Raw genomic sequence first — 19,699 nt, 5'->3', positions numbered from 1 at the left:
CAGTAACTTACAAAAATAGCTTTCTAGCAGGATAAGTGTGTATGGTATAAGCAGGGTTGCAGAGAGCTTTAAGTGACATCTATAATTGCAAACAACCATAAGTTCCTGTGATTCAAGTTAGCATTGGCTGCATGATTCATAAGCCCACACAGAAGTCATCCTAGGCATGTTAAAATTATTGGCTTTACTAAGATCTTTCCTTGATGCAGTAAACTGGTTCTGGGTACATCTTTACATATCAGTCTTCCTCTACCCACTTTCAGCTATCACCATACTGCACTAGTCCTAAATTTAAAAACCGTTAGAAAAAATTATCCTTCTAAACAAGCAAGCTTGGCACCCCTCAAATCACGTAGCTTTCCTTGTGACAGTTTGTTTTGTTTTGGGGGAGAGAAATTGCAACCCCTTTGGCTTTAACCAGTGGCCCTCTGCATGATTCTGTCTCATTGTTCTGAAGCTCTCTGGGGCAGGGGCTGTCTTTAATGCTGACAGTGACACTGCACAGTACCCAAAATAAACAATAGACAGCGGTGGTAATATCACACATTGCTGGTGCTTGGTTAGTCCAAGACACCAGTGACATAATTCAAATCATTAACAGGAAGCAAAACTTCTAATACAAGACAGACTCAAAGAAAAGAGGGTGTAAATTTTAGGATACCCGGTTATAGGAACTAGGCTTTGAAAATAGTGATCATGATTTAAACCTGAGCCAGTGGCAGCTCTAGGTATGGACCCTTCCAATTCACCAGAAGCTGCACATGGTACTGTCGCTCAGCAATACCCCAAACCTGAACAAAGGAGCAAAATACTGAGCTGTGATGACCTGCTGCGTGTTGCAACTAGATCAGCAAGCCAGCTTTCTTCAACCAACATTAACTGTGGCAAAACAAACTAGTTACAAGTAATATAACACTCCAGCTGGAGTAAGTTCTTCATGCTCTCTTCGAATTTCACTGATTGCTTTAACTGGCAAAAGCTAGGAAGAGCACACTTCTGCTGGTTAGTTCAGCTTGGATGCAGCTGATCTATCTAGCTTGCAAGTGCATGTGCGCACATACACATTCCTATTGTTGTACTCACCAAGCATGTTGTTTCAGGTGGTGATTATGCCCTAAAAAAGAAAACTGTGTGAAATGACAGAGTTTGACAGATTGGAATGACCAATCTCTGTGTGGGAGTAATTGCCATGCCCTTACAAAATTGATGAATAACTTTCCTCGTGCAATGCAGTGTGTAATGTTCTGTTTCAGTTTATTTCAGTTTTGTTCAGCTCCACAGCAGCATTTATGTTCATATGTTTCAATTTTAAATGATCTGTAATCACACTTGCACTATGAAAATGATTACACAGTTCAAGGAATGGTTATGCATGCACTGTTACCTTTTACACTTGATCCCAGCTGTGAAAGTGTCTGAAAGAATTACATGGGGGAGATAGGAGAACTCAATCACATGAGAGACCCAGGAGAGAGGAGGCAGGGAAGTGCCTGCTGAACAGGACTTACAGCGGGGAAGTAACCTACCGTGTAAGAAGCAGGGAGGTCCCTGGGAGAAGTTGCTGACATTCCGACAGAGGGGATCCATCGAGAAAACGTGCTAGGAAGAAGGCCCTGCAGGGGAGAAGCCCAGGGAGGCTTGAGAAGCCTGGAAGGACTCTGCAGGGTTTGCGATTAGGGATGAAGAGCAGGGAACCTCAGTGTAGCCCAAGAGGGGCAGAAAGATTATTTGTTAGATGACTATTTGGCTTTTTAGTTGGACTCTTGTTACCTGGAAGGGAACTACATTTAAAAAGGGACCTGCATGAACGGCTAGACTATGCAAGTTGTAGACAGAGACAAGCCATTGCAGGGCCACAGACAGGGGTGAAAGTAAGGCAGTATGGGCCAGTACGATGTACCGGTAAAAAGTAGCCCCCAGTCCCAGCCCGTACCGCGGACTTTAAAGCGCTGCCATCGCTGCCCCTTTTGCGCCCCCCATTGGCGACCCCGCTGTGGGCATGGCTGCTGATGGGGAGCACAAAAGGGGCAGTGACGTTAAAACGCTGCCACGGCAGCGCTTTAAAGTCAGTGGTACAGGCCGGGACTGGCGGCTACTTTTTACTGCGGCAAAGGACCCTGCTTAAAGTGCCGTCACAGCATCGCTTTAATGTCATTGCCCCTTTTGCCCCCCAGCCCCGCCCCTTCTGCCTGTCTCTTTGGGGGACCCGGGGGGAGGAGCGCAGAGACATCCCCATACCGATAAGAGCTCAATTTTCCTTTCACCCCTGTCTCTTCGGGGGACCCGGGGGGAGGAGCGCAGAGCCATCCCCATACCGATAAGAGCTCAATTTTCCTTTCACCACTGGCCACAGAAGTGGTCAGCGGGGTGCTAGGGATGACAACCCTTTCAAATCCTTGCTCTGATGGCAGGGCTGCTATGGTGGTGAAGGGAACCCCTTACAGGCCCCTTACTTATTTCAGTTCATGGAATTCCCCTATCCATCAAGCTCTAGGCCTATAAACATCCAGTTTTTAAAATCATATAGCATAGAAGCCACTATTCCACTGTTACCATAGGTATATTCTATTTCTAAGTACAGGCAAATACTCTGATATTTCAGATGCAACTTATGGTTACTGGTAGCAAAAGCTGTTTAATGGCAACTACTGTATGAAAGCTTAATGTTGACCAGTGTCAGCAACAAGATCTTCCCAAACCATAAAAACTAGAACCTGCCCCACTCACTGTGTACCCTCAGAAAGCTGATGGTTAGTAGCTAGGCTTTGCAACGTCTTCAAAGCGTGGGCTCTGTAAGAGTATTTGAATTCTAAACAGATAATGCATAAATGTCTTGAACTCTTGACTTATTTTTGCTTATTCCTTTTGTATTAGTAATCTCCACTGCAGAGGGCTTTACTAAGGCTCTTCAACAAGAGTTTTATTTCATGCTAACAGCAGAAAATTAAATAAAGAAATGTTTGGGGCATGGCTGCATGCAGTGTTTTAACAATGCTCTCACTTGCTCGTACATTCAACAGAGGAAATTAATTGTTATGACAAAATATAGCTCCATGCTGGTAAGATCAGATAAACAAAGCTGGACAAAAATATTTATTTAGCCAACATTCCACTTTCTTTAATTTGGCCAGTACACCAATCTTACTTCTGAAAGGCTAAAGGCCTTAGTTGCATTTTGATTGTTGTCTAAGAGTTTCACAATCTTGCTTGTAAATGTCCTTGTTAGACAAGAATGAAAATCATGTGAGCTTTTTTTCACTTTAATAGTTGTGTGGTCCCTGGCAAAAATACAATTTTGCCGATAAGCAGCATACTGCACATATCAGAAAACCAACATGCTGAACAACATGTAAAATCTGTATAATCTGCAGTACCTTCTGCCCTTTCAGGGTTTTGTTTTGTTTTTTGTTTTTTTGCTGTGGAAATTACTCATTTGCAAGTTGGAAGCTACGTGATGTTATAGCTTAACCATGTATCTTTGAAATTTAAGAATAATATTGAGAAGAAAAAACTAATGTTAAGAAAACGTGGAGGTTATACTAGTCTGCTTTTGGATTAAGATTTTATTAGTGTTCCCATAATGTGCTCTGGGTTCTGTCAAAGCAGAGAACCTTGAATTTGACAGACCTGAAATATGGTTGTGATGGGTTCCACTGAGCAGCCGGGGCTCCCTCTCAGGACTCAATAGAGACCAACCAACAATAGAGAGGCTACAGCCAAAAGAATCCCCAGCCAGGACCCCAGAGTTGTAATGTCCCGCTCTGGTCGAAATCCGGACCAGTATGACTTTATTACCCAGTTTGTCTCTCCCTCAATGTGGAGAGGAGTATGCAACAAACTTGTTGTGTTAACCAAGCTGAGATTTTTCCCCAGACACTTCACTCAAAGGCACACTGGTTTAGATTAAGTAAAAACAAGTTAGATTATAAGTGATAGCAAACAGATCAAAGCAGATTACCTGGTAAATAAACAAAACCGCAAACTAAGCCTAAAATACTAGAAGGACAGAATATGAATTAGCAATTTCTCACCCTGACTGATGATACAAGCAGACTTGCAGATTCTCAAGGCACAAGCTGCAAAGCAAGTACAGCTTGGGCTTCCCACCCCCATTCCAAGTCCTTTTCTTCCAGAGCTTCTCTCAGGTGTTGAGTTGTGAGGGAGTGAAGATGATGATGTCACTCCCTGCCTTATACAGCTTTTCCAAAGGGCAGGAACCCTTTGTTTCAAATGTGGTTCCCATACCAGTCTGTGGAAAAATACACGTACTCAAGATGGAGTTCAGAGTCATGTGGTCTGGTCACTTGCCCTTGCAGAGTCATAGCCGCCATTACTTACAGGCTGGCTGAAATGTTTACAGAAGGCTAAGCTATTCCACAGCCCATTGTCTTTGTTGATGAGCCATTAGTACTGTCTGGCTTCTTCATTTTTGTATCTGAAAGGCTGGCTGTGGGTGTTTTCCAGAGCAAGCCAATTTGAAAAGCAGATTCATCGTCAATATTTATAACTTCAGTTACAAATAGGATACATGCATACAAATAGGATAATCATATTCAGCAAATCATAACTTTTCCAATGACACCTTACATGACCCATCTTGTACAAAATGAATCATAATTATGCCATAATCATGTCATAATATCACTATGATGAACATGGGGTGAAGCGTCACAGCCGTATATAACTATTCCAATAAGATAAACTGTTAATATCTTATGAATAAGGCCAAATTCACGGCCATGAAAAATGCGTCATGGACCGTGAAATCTGGTCTCCCCCCGTGAAATCTGGTCTTATGTGTGCTTTTCCCCTATACTATACATATTTCACAGTGGAGACCATCCCAGTCTTTCTTCTGTGCTGCTGCCTTCAGAGCTGGGCAGCCAGAGAGTGGTGGCTGCTGATTGAGGGCCCAGCTCTGCAGGCAGCAGCGCAGACTAAGGGTGGCAATACCCTACCAGGCCATCCTTACTTCTGCACTGCTGCTGGCGGCGGCTCTGCCTTCAGAGCTGGGATACCGGCCAGCAGCTGCTGCTGTCCAGGTGCTCAGCTATGAAGGCAGAGCCGCCGCCAGCAGCGGCGCAGAAGTAAGAGTAGCAGTACCGCAACCCCCGCCCCCTGCCAATAACTTTGCAACCCCACCACAATTCCTTTTTGGATCAGGACCCCTACAATTACAACACTGTGAAATTTCAGATTTAAATAGCTGAAATCATGAAATTTATTATTTTTAAAATCTTATTGTGGTTAGATGTTGATAGATATTTGGCGTGTGTGTGTGTATGTATGCTGGCCTAGTCCTGCGCAGATAGCTGGCATGGCAGACTTCAAGTGAACTACCCAATGACTACAAGATCTGTTAAGGGACAAAGGCACCCAGGTAGGTTTATTGTTGACAAAGCATGGTACTAGTATCCCGCAGACTCTACCGGACCACTAATACATGTAATCCCGTAACAATGGACCAGCTCAGTGAATGGTGGGACTTTCTGTTCCTCCTTAAGGTGAGACAAAGATACTCCCTCTGAGATACATCTTTATACCCCGATACAAACAAGTTAGTACTTGACAACCCCTTTGACACAGTTATTGCCCCTGACGTCGCTAGTTATCGCCCATCATTTTGTACATGTTGGTTCAATCAAAACATCTCTATTATGTACTGTCCTCCTGATCTTATCTTTTAGGAGGGGTCAGTGTGTTCCTGTTATCCTTGGGTAATGTTTTTGTACCATCTTTGATATCGGGATGTTCTGGTAATACTTGATATCGGGATGTGTTTGCGTGAGCACTTTGTGACTAGCATTTCTTAGGAATGTGTATTTTTGCAGTATCAGCCCTGTTCTTGCCAAATTTTGTGAGCAGGTCCTGCCTCATACCAGGTCTCTGATACAAGGGCTTATGTCTCAGGCTGTCTTCCTACTACACCTATGACCGTGAAATTGACCAAAATGGACTGTGAATTTTGGTTGGGCCCTAATTATGAACAAATTTACTGCATTAGTAGACTATTAAATTAACAGATTTAAAGCATAAGAAGTCACAAAGCTAAAGTTAGGCAACAGTACATATGTCATGAAGCACAGCTGTGTATTTTGTCATAAAACTGAAACCAAATCTGGGTCCCATTATCCTCAGAATACAGTGTTTCTCTGTGGAAGCTAGAGGGATGGTATCATTTCCCAGAAACCTCAGAGCACCCACAGAGTTGCTATTAGAGTCCAGGGGCTGCGTCTTCTGCCCTTCGTAGCTTCCACAGAGCACTATGCCACAGGAGCAAAGGTGTTCCGAATGGCTTCTCCACAATCTGCCACCACTGTGCAATGGAACTGTGGCAGCTCATCTGTGTATGAGATTTCCTGAGGGGGTGGAGGTGAGATTTGGCCTTTATGATATTAAGAGAAATATATGAAGTTACACACTATTTAACAATAAAAACAGGAATTAAAAAATAACGGAGAATGGCTGCTGAATTAAAACTGCCACCGGAACTTAATTTTCATATTTCTTGACATTTTGTGATATAAATCCTAATCCCACAAATACTTACACACATGCTTGAATTTTTGCATGTGAGCTGCGCATTGAGACTAATCACATGCATAAGTGTTTGTAGGATCAAGGCCAGTTTTTGGCATTTAGGGCCTGATCGAAAGCACTGAAGCCAATGTGGGGACGGGCATTCTGGACCTGCTGAAGTCAGTGGAAGATTTGCTATTGACTTAAATGGGACCAGAATTTCATCTGCAGTCTTTCCATTGACTTCAGTGGGCTTTCAGTTAAACCCTAAAAATCAAAGTGTTTAGGAAGAAAAATAAAAGGAGGGAAACTTTAAAAAAGGAAAGAAGGAAAAAACAACAAAAAATCTACAGTGCTACTCATTGTGCACATACCGTAAATTTATGAAATTTATTTTCATAGAATTATCAATCTGAACATGCTACTTCCATGAATTGCAGCTATTTGATTATTTTTTACATAAATTATATTGCCCATAATAATGAGAATCAGATTTTTCATTACTGTTTCCCACAATGAAAATTGTGATATTAAATATGAAAATATATAGCATTTAAATTCAGTATTTAAATTAAATAGTTTTTCCCCTCAAATTTCTATGTAATTCATAGGAATTTGTGGAATTTCTATAGTGGCCACAATATTATTTATAAATTCCCCAAGGAATTACAATTTTTCAGACAAATGGATATTACTTCACATTTTCCTTTTCCTTTCCAAGTCCTTTCATTGCACAGTTGGATTACTCTGTGTGCACGTGTGCTTCACACCCACATTTGCTATGTGGCATAACTGAACCATGCTGTGAGAATTTCTCTTGTGGAGTATATAGGGCCTGGCAGCTTTAAATAACCTTCATTAATGTGGTTTCTTCCCTGCCCCTTTGTCAACTAAAAACATAATAAAAATAGTTTTTAGAGTGAGATTTATAAACAATACATCTCTAAAAACAATTAAAATGAGAACTGGAAAGGTTTCATGCTGTTAAACAGCTGAATTTTTGTCTTCCAGCCAGATGATAATTGAACATTATTTCACAGAATCATAGAATCATAGAACTGGAAGGGACCTCGAGAAATCTTTTAGTCCAGTCCCCTGCACTGAAGGCAGGATTAAGTATTATCTAGACCAGGGGTGGCCAAACTGTGGCTCGTGAGCCGCATGTGACTCTTTCATAGTTAAAGTGCAGCTCACAAAGCGCCCCATGCCCTGCTTACCAGATTGGGGACTAGGGAGCTCAAGGCTTCTGTCCTGTGGTGGGGTTAGGGGCTTCTGCCAGAGATGACTAGGAGGGGGACAGATTGGAAGGGGGGGCATAATTTAAAGGTTCATCCCCCCCAACAGCCTGAGTCAGGCCCCCCCAGGCACACACACCCTTTTACCCTCCGTGGCCTCTCCCTGCAGCTCCCAGGTGTTAGCTGTGCCTGGAGAGGCAATGACAAACTGCTGGGAACTGCAGGGAAGGGCCGCTGGTTTAGGTCCTTGGGGAGAGGCAGCAGAAAAAGCAGTGGCTCTCTCTGCAGCTCCCAGCTGTTTGCCGCTGCCTCTCCCCAGGGCCACAGCTCCCAGCTTACAGATTCCAGCACCTGCTGTGCAGGAAGGGGGCTTGGTGGTACCATGTGACCAAGAAGGGCCAGCAAACCCTGGCAAAGATTGGGGGGGGGCACATGACCCCTCTTGCCCACCCTACGTGTTGCCTCTGGTTTCTGCCCAGCAGGGAGGGGGTCTCCGGACTTCAGACCTTCAGGGCATGCCTGCTGGGCCTCAGTGCTTCGGCAGGAGTGGGGCTGAAGCCCTAAGCCTGGACAGGTGCATCCTACAGGGCTAAAGCTCTGAAACCCCTCTCCCCACGGAGCTGAAGCCCCGAGCCCTGGCAGGTGCCTCCTGTGGGAAGCCCCAAGACCCTGTCATGGCAGGGCTGAAGCCCCGGCAGGCGCCTCTCCCAGAGTTGAAGTTCTGAGCCCCAGCAGGTGCGCCCCAGCTCTTGAACTTCTGAAGATTGTTGTATGCGGCTTGGAGGGTCAGTAAGTTTGGCCACCCCTGATCTAGACCATCCCTGACGTGTTTGTTTAACCTGCTTTTAAAAACTCCCGTGATGGAGATTCCACAACCTTCCTAGGCAACTTATTCCAGTGCTTAACCACCCTGACAGTTAGGAAGCTTTTCCTAATGTCCAACCTAAACAGCCCTTGCTGCAATTTAAGCCCATTTCTTCTTGTCCTATCCTCAGAGGTTAACGAGAACAATTTTTCTCCCTCCTCCTTGTAACAAGCTTTTATGTACTTGAAAACTGGTATAATGTTCACTCAGTCTTCTCTTCTTCAAGCAACAATTTTTTTCAATCTCCCCTCACAGGTCATGTTTTCTAGACCTTTAATAATTTTTGTTGGTCTTTTCTGGACTTTCTCCAGTTTGTCCACATCTTTCCTGAAATGTGTCGCCCAGAACTGGACACAATACTTCAGTTGAGGCCTAATCAGCGCAAAGTAGAGCGGAAGAATAACGTCTTATATCTTGCTTATTCCACTCTAATACTAATGCTAATACATCTCAGAATGATATTTGCTTTTTTTTGCAACAGCTTTACACTGTTGAATCATATTTAGCTTGTGATCCACTATGACCCCAGATCCCTTTCTGCAGTACTCCTTCCTAGGCAATCATTTCCCATTTTGTATGTGTGCAATTGATTGTTCCTTTCTAAGTGGGGTACTTTGCATTTGTCTTTAGTGAATGTCATCCTATTTACTTCATACCCTTTCTTCAGTTTGTCCAGATCATTTTGAATTTTAATCACAGGCATTGTGCTGGGTCTCTCCATTGGGGTCAGTGTTACCCTGTGAATATAAACGTAGCATGTGCATGGTGACGCTATGGGCCCAATCATCTTTTCCTATCAGAAAGCCCACAGACTGGGACTAAAGGAGAGGAAACCTCAGCGAGGCTCTTCTCACAGAGATTTCTCCCCATTTATTCCGTCTGGAGGAGAGTTTGACTCCCTTCCAATTGAACAGATTGCAGGAACCTCCCACAAAGCCTGTGGATTCAACAGATCCCAAAGGATTGGGGTGCGGGAGGGAGGTCCTGGGACTTCTACATGGAGGCTACGTGCCTCTATAGCAGCTCTGGCCTATGCCTTGACTGTATTGTCTCACAAATGGAGCTGTGCTGCCGGGGTGTCCCCTGCCATGGCTTCCCCCCAGGGACCTCTCTTTAAAAGGGAATGTCCCCTGCAAAAAGTAATCAAGCTCCAGACATTCGTACATTCCCATTCTGAGCTCCTCAAGGCTGCTGCAGGGACCAAACACATCCCACTCCAGTTTGCCTGCCCTCTCTGCCTGTGGAGATCTCTAGGCCACCAATGTGTGGGAACAGAAAATCCATGCGTGCATTAATATAAGGCAGTGGTTCCCAAACTTGTTCTGCCGCTTGTGCAGGGAAAGCCCCTGGCGGGCTGGGCCAGTTTGTTTACCTGCTGCGTCCGCATGTTCGGCCCATGGCGGCTCCCAGGGGCTGTGGTTTGCCGCTCCAGGCCAATGGGGGCTGTGGGAAGCGACGGCCAGTACGTCCCTCAGCCCATGCTGCTTCCTGCAGCTCCCATTGGCCTGGAGCAGCAAACCGCGGCCACTGGGAGCTGCGATCGGCCAAACCTGCGGACGCGGCAGGTAAACAAACAGGCCCGGCCCACCAAGGGCTTTCCCCGCACAAGTGGCGGAACAAGTTTGGGAACCACTAATATAAGGGCATGTTCAAGCCCTATGTTTTCCTATGCTCACATTATGGGCCTGAAGCTGCAGATCTTACTCAGGCAAAACTCCTATTGACATCAGTGGGCTATTTTGCTTGATTAAGGGCTACAGGAACTGGTCCAATAGAAGCAACATTTTTTAGACTTACAGTTAAAGATACAGTATTCATCTAGTACACAGTATACATGGCTATGTAGTATTAATTCTTTGGGTAATATCTGGTTTATCTCTCTCCTTTATAAAGTCCCTATATAACCTTATAAAAAAATCACATTAGAAAAAGAAGCCAATAGTGATTATCCTAAAGCATGGGCCTTACAATGAAAAAACAAAAGAGGAAAGCACATAAAAATAAGATACAGACATGCTTTTTTTTTTTTTTTTGTACAAGAACAAGAATTTATTTCAAATATCTCCATGGGTAAGGGCAATTGCCAGGAGAAACATGTTGTTCATAGCCCTTTCTGTGATGCTCATCAACATGGTGTCTGAGTTACTCTTAACATGAATAACTTTATCACAAGAGCACTGTGGATTAGTAATCATTATCATCCACATTATACAGAGGGAGAACCTGAAGCATGGGAAAGCTAAGTGTCATGACTTGCCTAGGTAGCTTGTGGCAGGGCCAGGAATCAGAACCAGTGTCCTGAATTCTAGTCTTAACTTATGGCATAAGTGTAACTGTAGTACATGTTTCAAGACAAAGAGGAGAGATTAACATCTGAAGTCTTGTAATAGGCCCACTTTGAAGTTTGAGGATTCCCCAATCATCATCTTTTTTCCACCAGTAATTTAGGCCACTCCTGCCCCATTCCACATTATTTTCCATAACAGCTGAATCCATTAGACCCAGATCTTCAAAGGTATTTAGGTGCATAGCTCCTACTGATTTCAATGACAATTCAGTCAGTAAATACCTTTGAACTATGGCCCAGCTCTTTATATTCCAGCTCTCCACAGACTTCAGTCTGTTCTTCATCAACTCAGGACTTCAGCTTTCTATTTGTAAATGGATATCATACTTCCCTGTTCCCAGAACCTTAATTAATTAATGTTTGTAAAAATGATTATATGGAAGATGCTGTATACCTGTCACATTTGTGTATGCTTCTCATGTTCTGTTTTTGAATGTTGCTATATTCATAAACAAATTTATTTTTACCAGAGAGTCAAGCTTGATAGTATATTTCAGTGGAATCCAGCTTACACCCAAAACAATATTACTTTCTTTAAATCAATTTTACTCTTGAAAAACCCAAATATTAGAAAGCCATAGCATTTTAAAACTTTAGCTATAGATCACTTTTTGACAATATGCTTTCAGAGGCAATATATTGTTGCTCACTAATGTATCTCCATGTCCTTTACTGCAAAAACACCTAGCCAAGTTGTCTGAAACTGGGAAAGTAAAGCCACATCTCTTAGAAACTACCTTCTTCCTAATTTTACTGAGGTACAAAAAAGCAGAATCTTATAACCTGTTGCTAAAATGTAATTTTGGGGATTCAAATATCAATGGCCTCCATTTTCTCCCTTCCTTGCTATATCTGATTCCAGGAGTTGTTTGTACCAGTAGCTATCAGAATGCTCATATAGTGGATCACTTTGTTAAAAACCTATATGCTCCTTCATCAGAGAGTCCAATGAATGCTACTTATTGTTCCAATGGATAGTGTGCTAATTCTGTTTCTCAGAGGTTCTTTTTCTAGGCATTTCCCCTTTCAACTGGTTTTTGTGAGACTTGAAAAATGCATGGCAGTCAATAACAAGGTTCAATTTGATTAGCGCCTTACCTCTAGAAACTAATTCTTCAACAGTTATAGGCTTGCCTTATAGCATGCTGATCCTCTGCCGTAACCTAATCTCAACTTCCATTTTTCTTTGTCTCCTACAGTAAAACTTAAGGCCTGATTCATCTTATCATTTACTCTAGATATCAGGCTATTTGAATATAATTATTTCCCTTCTGGGAAAAAAACAAGCCCAAATCCCACACCTTAAAAATTCAGCTTGAACAATCATAGTTTACCTAACCAGAAGAATTTATAATTAAAGAAAAAAATGATATAAATGAATTGCTATTTGGGGCAATCAGCACATAAAATAAAATTAGTTTATTCAGAAAGTAAATTGCAAGTGAAAGAGAAATGCATCACACAACTAATTTAAAATGAATTTTCAGCTCCCCACTGTTATATCCATGGGCTCTTGCTCTGCTGTGATACTCCAGGATGTTGTGACATCACAGCTATAATAGACCCTTGCTGGAGGAAGTAGCTGGCCCATATAAGGTGTAGAGCAGGCCCATTTCCATTTTGCAGCCTGCCCCTACTGGAACTCTCCTGCAAATATTCTTTGGCCAGTGAGCAAAACATTCTATTTATCAAACGTAGGAAATATATTTTTGGCCACAATTAACAAATGTAACTCTCAGGATATATATCTAAAATGGAAATTAACTGGGTTTTTTTTCCATTAAATTTCTCCAGCTAGAATCCACAATCATGCGCCTTTTTCGGTATTATTTTTGTTTACCTTTATCTTCAAGGCAAAATGTATCATCAGGCAGAAGTGCTGATCACAGTAGATATTAAAGATTTTGCTTATTTAGAAAACTAGATATGTTTTCTAGATATGTCGTTTGCTAGATATGTCGTTTTGAAAAACTATTTAGAGTTGGGATGCCATTATGCCTATTTAATTATAGTAAGGGTGGTGTTTAAACTGGCAAATAAACTATAAGGCACATTCTCAATATGTCCATATCTTCTCCTTACTTTCCCCTTTCCTTTCTCTGTTGACGCCATTCTGAGAGTGGTTTGCTAAGTCTTACATAGCATGGAACACATCTCAACAGAGAGATCGTCCTGCGGACCATGTCTCCTTCCATTTATGATTGCATAGGCCACCTCCACTCCCACAGGCAACTAACTGCCATCCCTCTGACAATTAAAGCAATAGTTTACATGAGAAAGTATTATTAGGAAGACATCTAATGTATTTTTAGCTCCTTTTAGCGCAGTTTAGCAGCTGAAAACAAAGGGAGTGCCAGTGCCACGTGACCAGCCAGCTCTGAGGACCATGAGAAAGTGCTACACTGACCAGCATTTGGGAACTACTGTGTTATGACAACTATTTCCTTGTCACCAAAACCAGTGGAAGGCAAGATGGCGCCTGTTTCAAGTGTACATATTTTAAGACATCTTTAGAAAAATGGAAAGTTTGCAAGTTTGAGGGGGACAAATGGGGTCTCATCTGCCCTAAGTTGCAAGGGTTTAAATTGTCCAAAATGCTATGGGTGATATTCTGGCTCCGCTGAAGTCAATGGGAGTTTTGCTATTGGCTTCAGTGGATCCAGAATTTCACTGCACCTAAGCAATTTCTTGTTTGATTACTTATTAAACCTAATGAGTACTATAAGCAGGTGAGGGGTCAGGGCCCCATTTTAGAGGCAATGGTGGAAATGCCATTATGGTGTGTGTGTGTGTCTCACTATGCTCTTATATCATGCATCCCAAAGAAAATTCAGCTAGCCTCTGGACTAATCTATTCACCACTTTGGGACTAATACGTTACACACTAGAGGGGTTTATATTAATAATTATAGTTTTGCTACAATTTTTTCCTATTTTTTAAATTTCTCTTGACAGTTTTTTCTTCTTTTCTTGAACTTCTCAGTAGTAATATATGGAGAAGTGACATTAGCATTTAGGGGAGGGTATGATGGACACATTATTCTCCATCAAGAAATAAATTATGCATTTTCTTGTAAAATACTATAGATGAATTTTGCTTAGGGCTGGATAATTTTATGACTCATATTTGTTATAATAAAACTTTGACTTATATGGCACTGATTATGCTTAGCTCCATAATACCTGACCCAGTCCAACTGACTGATTGCCCAAGCTGTGTTTGGATTGCAGTTGCCGAGGAATATGTGGGTTGTTTTCCAAGAGTCAAGGGGGGAAGTTGGGGAAAGCAGGCTGGGCTGCTACATTTTTCATGAGAGGGAAAGGAAGAGAAGGGAGTGGAACTTTCCAATTTGTGAAGAGCCGAGCAGCTCCAGCCTGTTCCATTTCCTTCTCCACCTCTCCATTCTCCTCCCCTCCCCAGCTATGAAAAAGTAGCAGTCCATTCTGCTTCCTTCCTCCTAATTGCTCACTAGTGGTAAGATCATGGTAGTTGGTCCATGCATAATGTAGATCCACTGGTCCAAAATTCTGGATTGAGGAGAGCCGTGGGTCACATCCACTAATCCCATCCTTCAACCATAGTAGTATCAAATCAGGTGTCTGCAGGCTGGGACTAAGGATTCTGTACTTCAGCACTAGTTTTGGCCTCAGTAATCAGCCCAGGGGCTGATCCCATCGCACGATGCACTCTAATTCAGGATTTGGCCCTAAAATTGCCTGCACATTTGTAATAGCTGGGGTGACCTTGCCTAGAAGGCAAGTGTGTCACAGAATTAACATCTCGTTTTGCTAATGCCTGCAGCCACTTTTGAATTTTAGTTACTATTTCGACCTCTAATTAAAGGAAATCGCACTGAGCTGAATCCAAGACAGTCACAGTGGGGACAACTTTAGAGCTTCCTGTCCTTGAAAACTATGGTTTATTTCCTGGCATCAGACTGGGAACTGCAGTTCATAACAGTAAGCAGCAAATTCCAGATCTTAATGTGCTAAGTATATTTTGGCACATTCCCAGCTGGTAGCGTGATTAGGTCAAGAATCCTGAATTCTATCTGCTTCGTTATAAGGATTTTCACATTTAAGTACGCTATTTTCCATTACCTTTACATTTTAAAAATATTCTGATGTAATTTCATATTTTTTGCTATATAGAATGTAGAAAATTTTGCAGCTGTAATTTACACAGTTTTGGTAGAGACCAAAGGCTGAAGGAGGAAGGAGACTGAACAATCCTATCATTCAGGGGTGCTGGAACTATTTTTATAGTGGGGGTGCTGAGAGCCATTGAACCAAACTGTAAACCCTGTATATAATGGAAACCACTTCAAGCCAGGGGGTGGTGCAGCACCCTCCCCTCTGCACCCTTAGTTCCAGCACCTATGCTATCATTAGGCTTGGAAGGATTAGATATTCATTGGTGTAAATGTTGATTTCATCATATATAAACAAACCAGCACAATATTTCCATTGCTAATTGAAATTTACAGATAGGCAAAATAAGAAAAATGCTTCTTGAGAACTTATTAGAGTTTGATATAAGGATATTAATTCATATATTTTGACATGTGATGTTGCCAATTTGTGGGTTTCTTTAACCATTATAAAGCTTTAACTTTTTTTGAGTCTCAGCATTGACTGCCATTAAATAATTACTGTTTGACGTTCCCCAAAAATTTCTCACAATTGTGAAAATTTATATAAAAATTGAAAAAAAGCTTAAAAATTAACTTCAATATTATCTGTCAAAATTATATATATATAAAAAATCTAAGTCTGCCAAGCCTACCCATCATCTCTAATATGCCAGGTCAGTGGCATTTTGGCCATGTGGGGAAACTGGACCACGCATAGGATAAAGATCTTCAGTCTCCAATGAGGTCAGGCTAGCATTTTTCTTGAGCAACACAATACTTCATAGGATGGTAAAGAGTCCCTGTCGTGCACCTAGCTGATGGAGTGTTGTACCTGGGAGAATAATTCCTTCCTGACCACCACAGTTGACCATCTTTTATCCTGAAGCATGATTTCTGATCACCCATATACTCTTATCGGTATCTTATCTTGCATTTTACAGCTACATTCTGCAATTACAAATGTTATCACAAAGTTAACCAATTTTTAAAATATCCAGTTACAGCATTTGACTGAATGATGCCCTGTAGCAGCGATTTTTCACAGACCAGGAATACATGGCATAAAGATGAGATATCTGTAATTTGTTCAAAATGTAAATATTCCTTTGTTTTTTTGGTAAGGGACCAGGTAAAGAAGAGTGACTGACCAATACTTTTCAGAATTTTGAATACTTTACTCAAATCCCCTCTAAGTCTTTTCCTTACCAGTCTAAATAATACTAAAATTTGTAGTCTCTTATCAAGGACAACCATTTGTATATTCCTAGCCGTCTGTGTTGTCCTTCTCAGCACCTTTGTCTTCTCTGCTATATATTTCTTAATGTGCAGTGACCTACAAACTCATACATGCAACTGAAGACCTCTGTGCCCATACAGAACCTCTTTAAAGTCAATCACGGCATAAAAAAGTGGATACACTGGCAGAATATCATTGTTCAATATAGTGTCATTTTAATATTTTATGCATTACTTTTCTATCCTTTTTCATGCCCTTGGAACTAATATAATGTTTTAACTGCTACTGTGTTCTAGGCAGGAAAGTATATGCATATTAAAATATCTTATTGTATTTAAAATATTAAAACATCATGTATTGATCAACAAGTGTGGGGAAATGTTTCTGCCTATTTACATAAGCCTGGAAACTGCAGGTATTTTGAAGCACTTACAGCATCACTGTGCTATCCGTCATACTGTAACTGCTGCTGAGTCATAAGTGATTGGCAGATGTGGGAATACACCATTTTGGTTAAACCAACATCTAAGCAATCTCCAAGTTTTCCCCTTGGAGGGCATTAGCTGAAAATATAAAACTGAAAAGTGGAACCTTTATTTGTGAAGAAAAATATATAGGGGGAAAATAATCTAAGCACCCTATTTCAACTAGAATGGGGTTTGGTTTGACCTCTGATTCGCTTTATTCCCACTAATAGTTGTAATCAGTTTACATTTCATCTGATACCCCCCCCCCCAACTTTTTGGGTAAACTTTTAGCTTATCAATATATCTTCCTTTTAGGTATATGAACAATATGCTGCTCACTTAGCTCTTCTAAATCAGTTTAATCTCAACCCTACAAATATTTACACACGTGCTTGATTTATGCACAATCCCTAGTCCCACTGAAGTAAATCCTCAATGCTGAGCCTTAAACCTGCGAGCAAAAATTGAGTTCAGTGGGATTGCCGACGTGCATACAGCGGAGCAGATGCCTAAGTGTTTGCAGAATCGGGGCCGTAGCTTTCCAGGGCTCAGGCACTACCGTGACGAATGCAAAACAAGGCGGCGAGTCGAGCGAGAGCTGGGATGTAAAGGGTGAGCCCTTGCCCAGCGCGTGAGCCAGGGATGTTTTTAAAGGAGTCACCGGGCTGGGTTAGTCACCTTGAGGGCCCCGGCAGCTCAGTCCCCGCTGGACTTTCCCTGTGTGCAGCCTTGTCTCTATGCGCCCCCCGTCTCCCGCGGCGCAGCTGCACCGAGCCGGAGGGCGATAGGTGTGTCCCCGCGGCCCGGCCTGGGGGGAGGAGGGGGGGGCGCTTTGGAAATGATTGGGCGAGAGGAGCGCGAGCGACACCCCTGCTGGGCTCCGCCGCAGCTTGCTCGCGCGCGCGCTCGCCGGGCTCCCACAGTAGCCGCGCTCTCCCCGCTCGCGCCGGACCGCCCCGCTCCTGCTGCTCCCGCCGCCGCCGGGCACAGCCGCAGCATGCCGCAGTCCGCGGCCCCCGCCGCCCTCGGGGCTGCCCTCCTGCTCGTCCTGCTGGCTACAGACTCCTCGCCGAGTGAGTGCCAACCCAGGGGGGAGAACAACGTCCTTCGCCTCCCCCCCCCGCCGGGACCCCGCCACCCGCACCCTCAGGCGCAGCAATGCACCAGCCCAGCCTTTGCGACGGTGTGCAGGGGAAAGCAGCAGCAGCTCCCCCGTTTTCTCCCAGGGACGCCCAGAGAGCGTTTGGCGGGACGGCGGAGGGGATGACTGTGGCGTTTGCTGGGGCAGGGGGTGATGGGGGGTGGGACACTGGCGTTGTTGTGTGGGCAGAAGGAGTCGTGAGTGGGGGCATGGCTGGGGCATTCCTCTGGGGGTGTCCGTGGGGTGCACGCGTGTGGCGTTGTTCTGGGGGGGGGCGGAGGGGCAGTGCCTTTTGGGTGCAGGCAGGGTGTGAGCGCACCCCTCTGGCATTGGATGGCTAGGGGGCACAGGGGGTGCACGGTGCAATGCCCTGGCTGCCCAGTGTTTGGGGTGCGGGCTGGGGAGAGTACGTGCTAGGGCAGTGCTTTGTGCGGGTGACTTGGTGTCTGTGCAGCGGAGGGGTGCGTGTCGCTAGGTGTCTAGAGCCGGGCCGGGGGGTGCACGCTCGTGCCGTTGTTCTCCTGCTGCGTGCAATGCCCAGCCGGCGGCTCGGATTTGATTCCTGTGTTGACCGCTGCTTTCCCCCTCCCCGGTGTTTGTCTGCGGCCGCAGCCGTGCTGCTGAGTGCCCCGGAGGCTGCCCAGTTCTTGCGGCAGAGGCAGCGCCGAGCCTACCAGATCTTCGAGGAGACCAAGCAAGGCCATCTGGAGCGGGAATGCGTAGAGGAGCTGTGCAGCAAGGAAGAAGCCAGGGAAGTGTTTGAAAACGATCCCGAGACGGTAAGAGTGATGAGCGGAGCTGCCGATCAATTTGGGGTTTTGGGATTGTGTCAATCTCTCGCTCCCCGGCAGCAGCTGGAATGAGGGCGCCAGCTGTCTGCACAGCTGGGGAAGTTGTTTGGGGGAGGAGGCGAACCATTAGATAAATAGCTGAAACCACAGCATAACCAGCGCTCCCCTCGGCAGGCTTGTGTTAGTGTTGTCAGGATCAAGCAAATACAGTTGTTTTTTTTTTTTAAAGTCTGGATACATTTACTGGGCTGACATAATTTTACATGAAATTCCTATTTAAAATATCCGTATTCTGCGTTCAAACTTAAAGGGCTAAATTCACCCCGGTGTAACTCCAGCAAGTCAGGGGAATTACACCAAGATGACAGTGTTATAGCATTTTTGTCTGGACACCTTTGTCTCCCCCCCTCCCCCCAATCCCTTGAAACCCAGGAAATTTAAAATCGTTTTAGCTATGTCCCAAAACAAAGTCATAAAGACATTTCAGGAAGAAATACATCAATAAACACGCTTAAAAACTTTCATGCCTTTTTTAAGTGAGTATTTTGAGTTTGTGGTTTAGGTTTGGGATTGCTCTAAATCAGAAGAGGGGAGACCAGAAAGAACGACTTTTATAGCATTTTAAATTACATGGTATTGCTGTAAATCTGCAGGGCATCTAGCTTCACACTCAGTCACAACCTACAAAAACAACTTAAAGTCCTCATGAATCTTGAGTATTCTGTTTCTGTGGCACTTTGTGTGGCTGTAGTTGTCTTGTTTTACTAAAGTTTGCTTATTTTCTTTTCCAGTTAGCGTGCACCTTCTGGGTGTGTTGTTTTGAATAGGTTGTCCCCTTTCAGGGATTATCTGGGATTAGTTTAGTGGTGGGGAGTGAATTTCTTGGAGATCACATTGAGGCTTGATATTGCACAATGTGTTCATGTTAATGGTTTGATGCTTTTTGAGTGGTAGGAGATACATA

General features: G+C 43.6%; 1 protein-coding gene across 4 annotated transcripts in view; it reads left to right on the top strand.

Annotated features, from left to right (window-relative positions):
- The first annotated feature begins 17,626 nt into the window (after window positions 1-17,626).
- Window positions 17,627-19,699, top strand: part of GAS6 (growth arrest specific 6) — an 82,532-nt gene continuing 80,459 nt past the window's right edge. For 3 of the 4 annotated variants that reach the window (XR_007357458.2, XM_048856084.2, XM_048856097.2), the window contains exons 1-2: window positions 17,627-17,876; window positions 18,557-18,723. Coding sequence is in view for 3 of the 4 variants with exons in the window: in XM_048856084.2 (XP_048712041.2) it covers window positions 17,642-17,876; window positions 18,557-18,723 (402 nt within the window). In the remaining variant the exon portion in view is untranslated. Of the gene's footprint in view, window positions 17,877-17,946; window positions 17,987-18,556; window positions 18,724-19,699 lie in introns of those variants that run through there. The other variant, XM_048856107.2, reaches the window with a different exon arrangement.

The sequence above is a fragment of the Caretta caretta genome, chromosome 1 (assembly GCF_965140235.1).
Source record: "Caretta caretta isolate rCarCar2 chromosome 1, rCarCar1.hap1, whole genome shotgun sequence".
Taxonomy (NCBI): domain Eukaryota; kingdom Metazoa; phylum Chordata; order Testudines; family Cheloniidae; genus Caretta; species Caretta caretta.
This window is presented reverse-complemented; position numbering and strand designations above follow the sequence as displayed.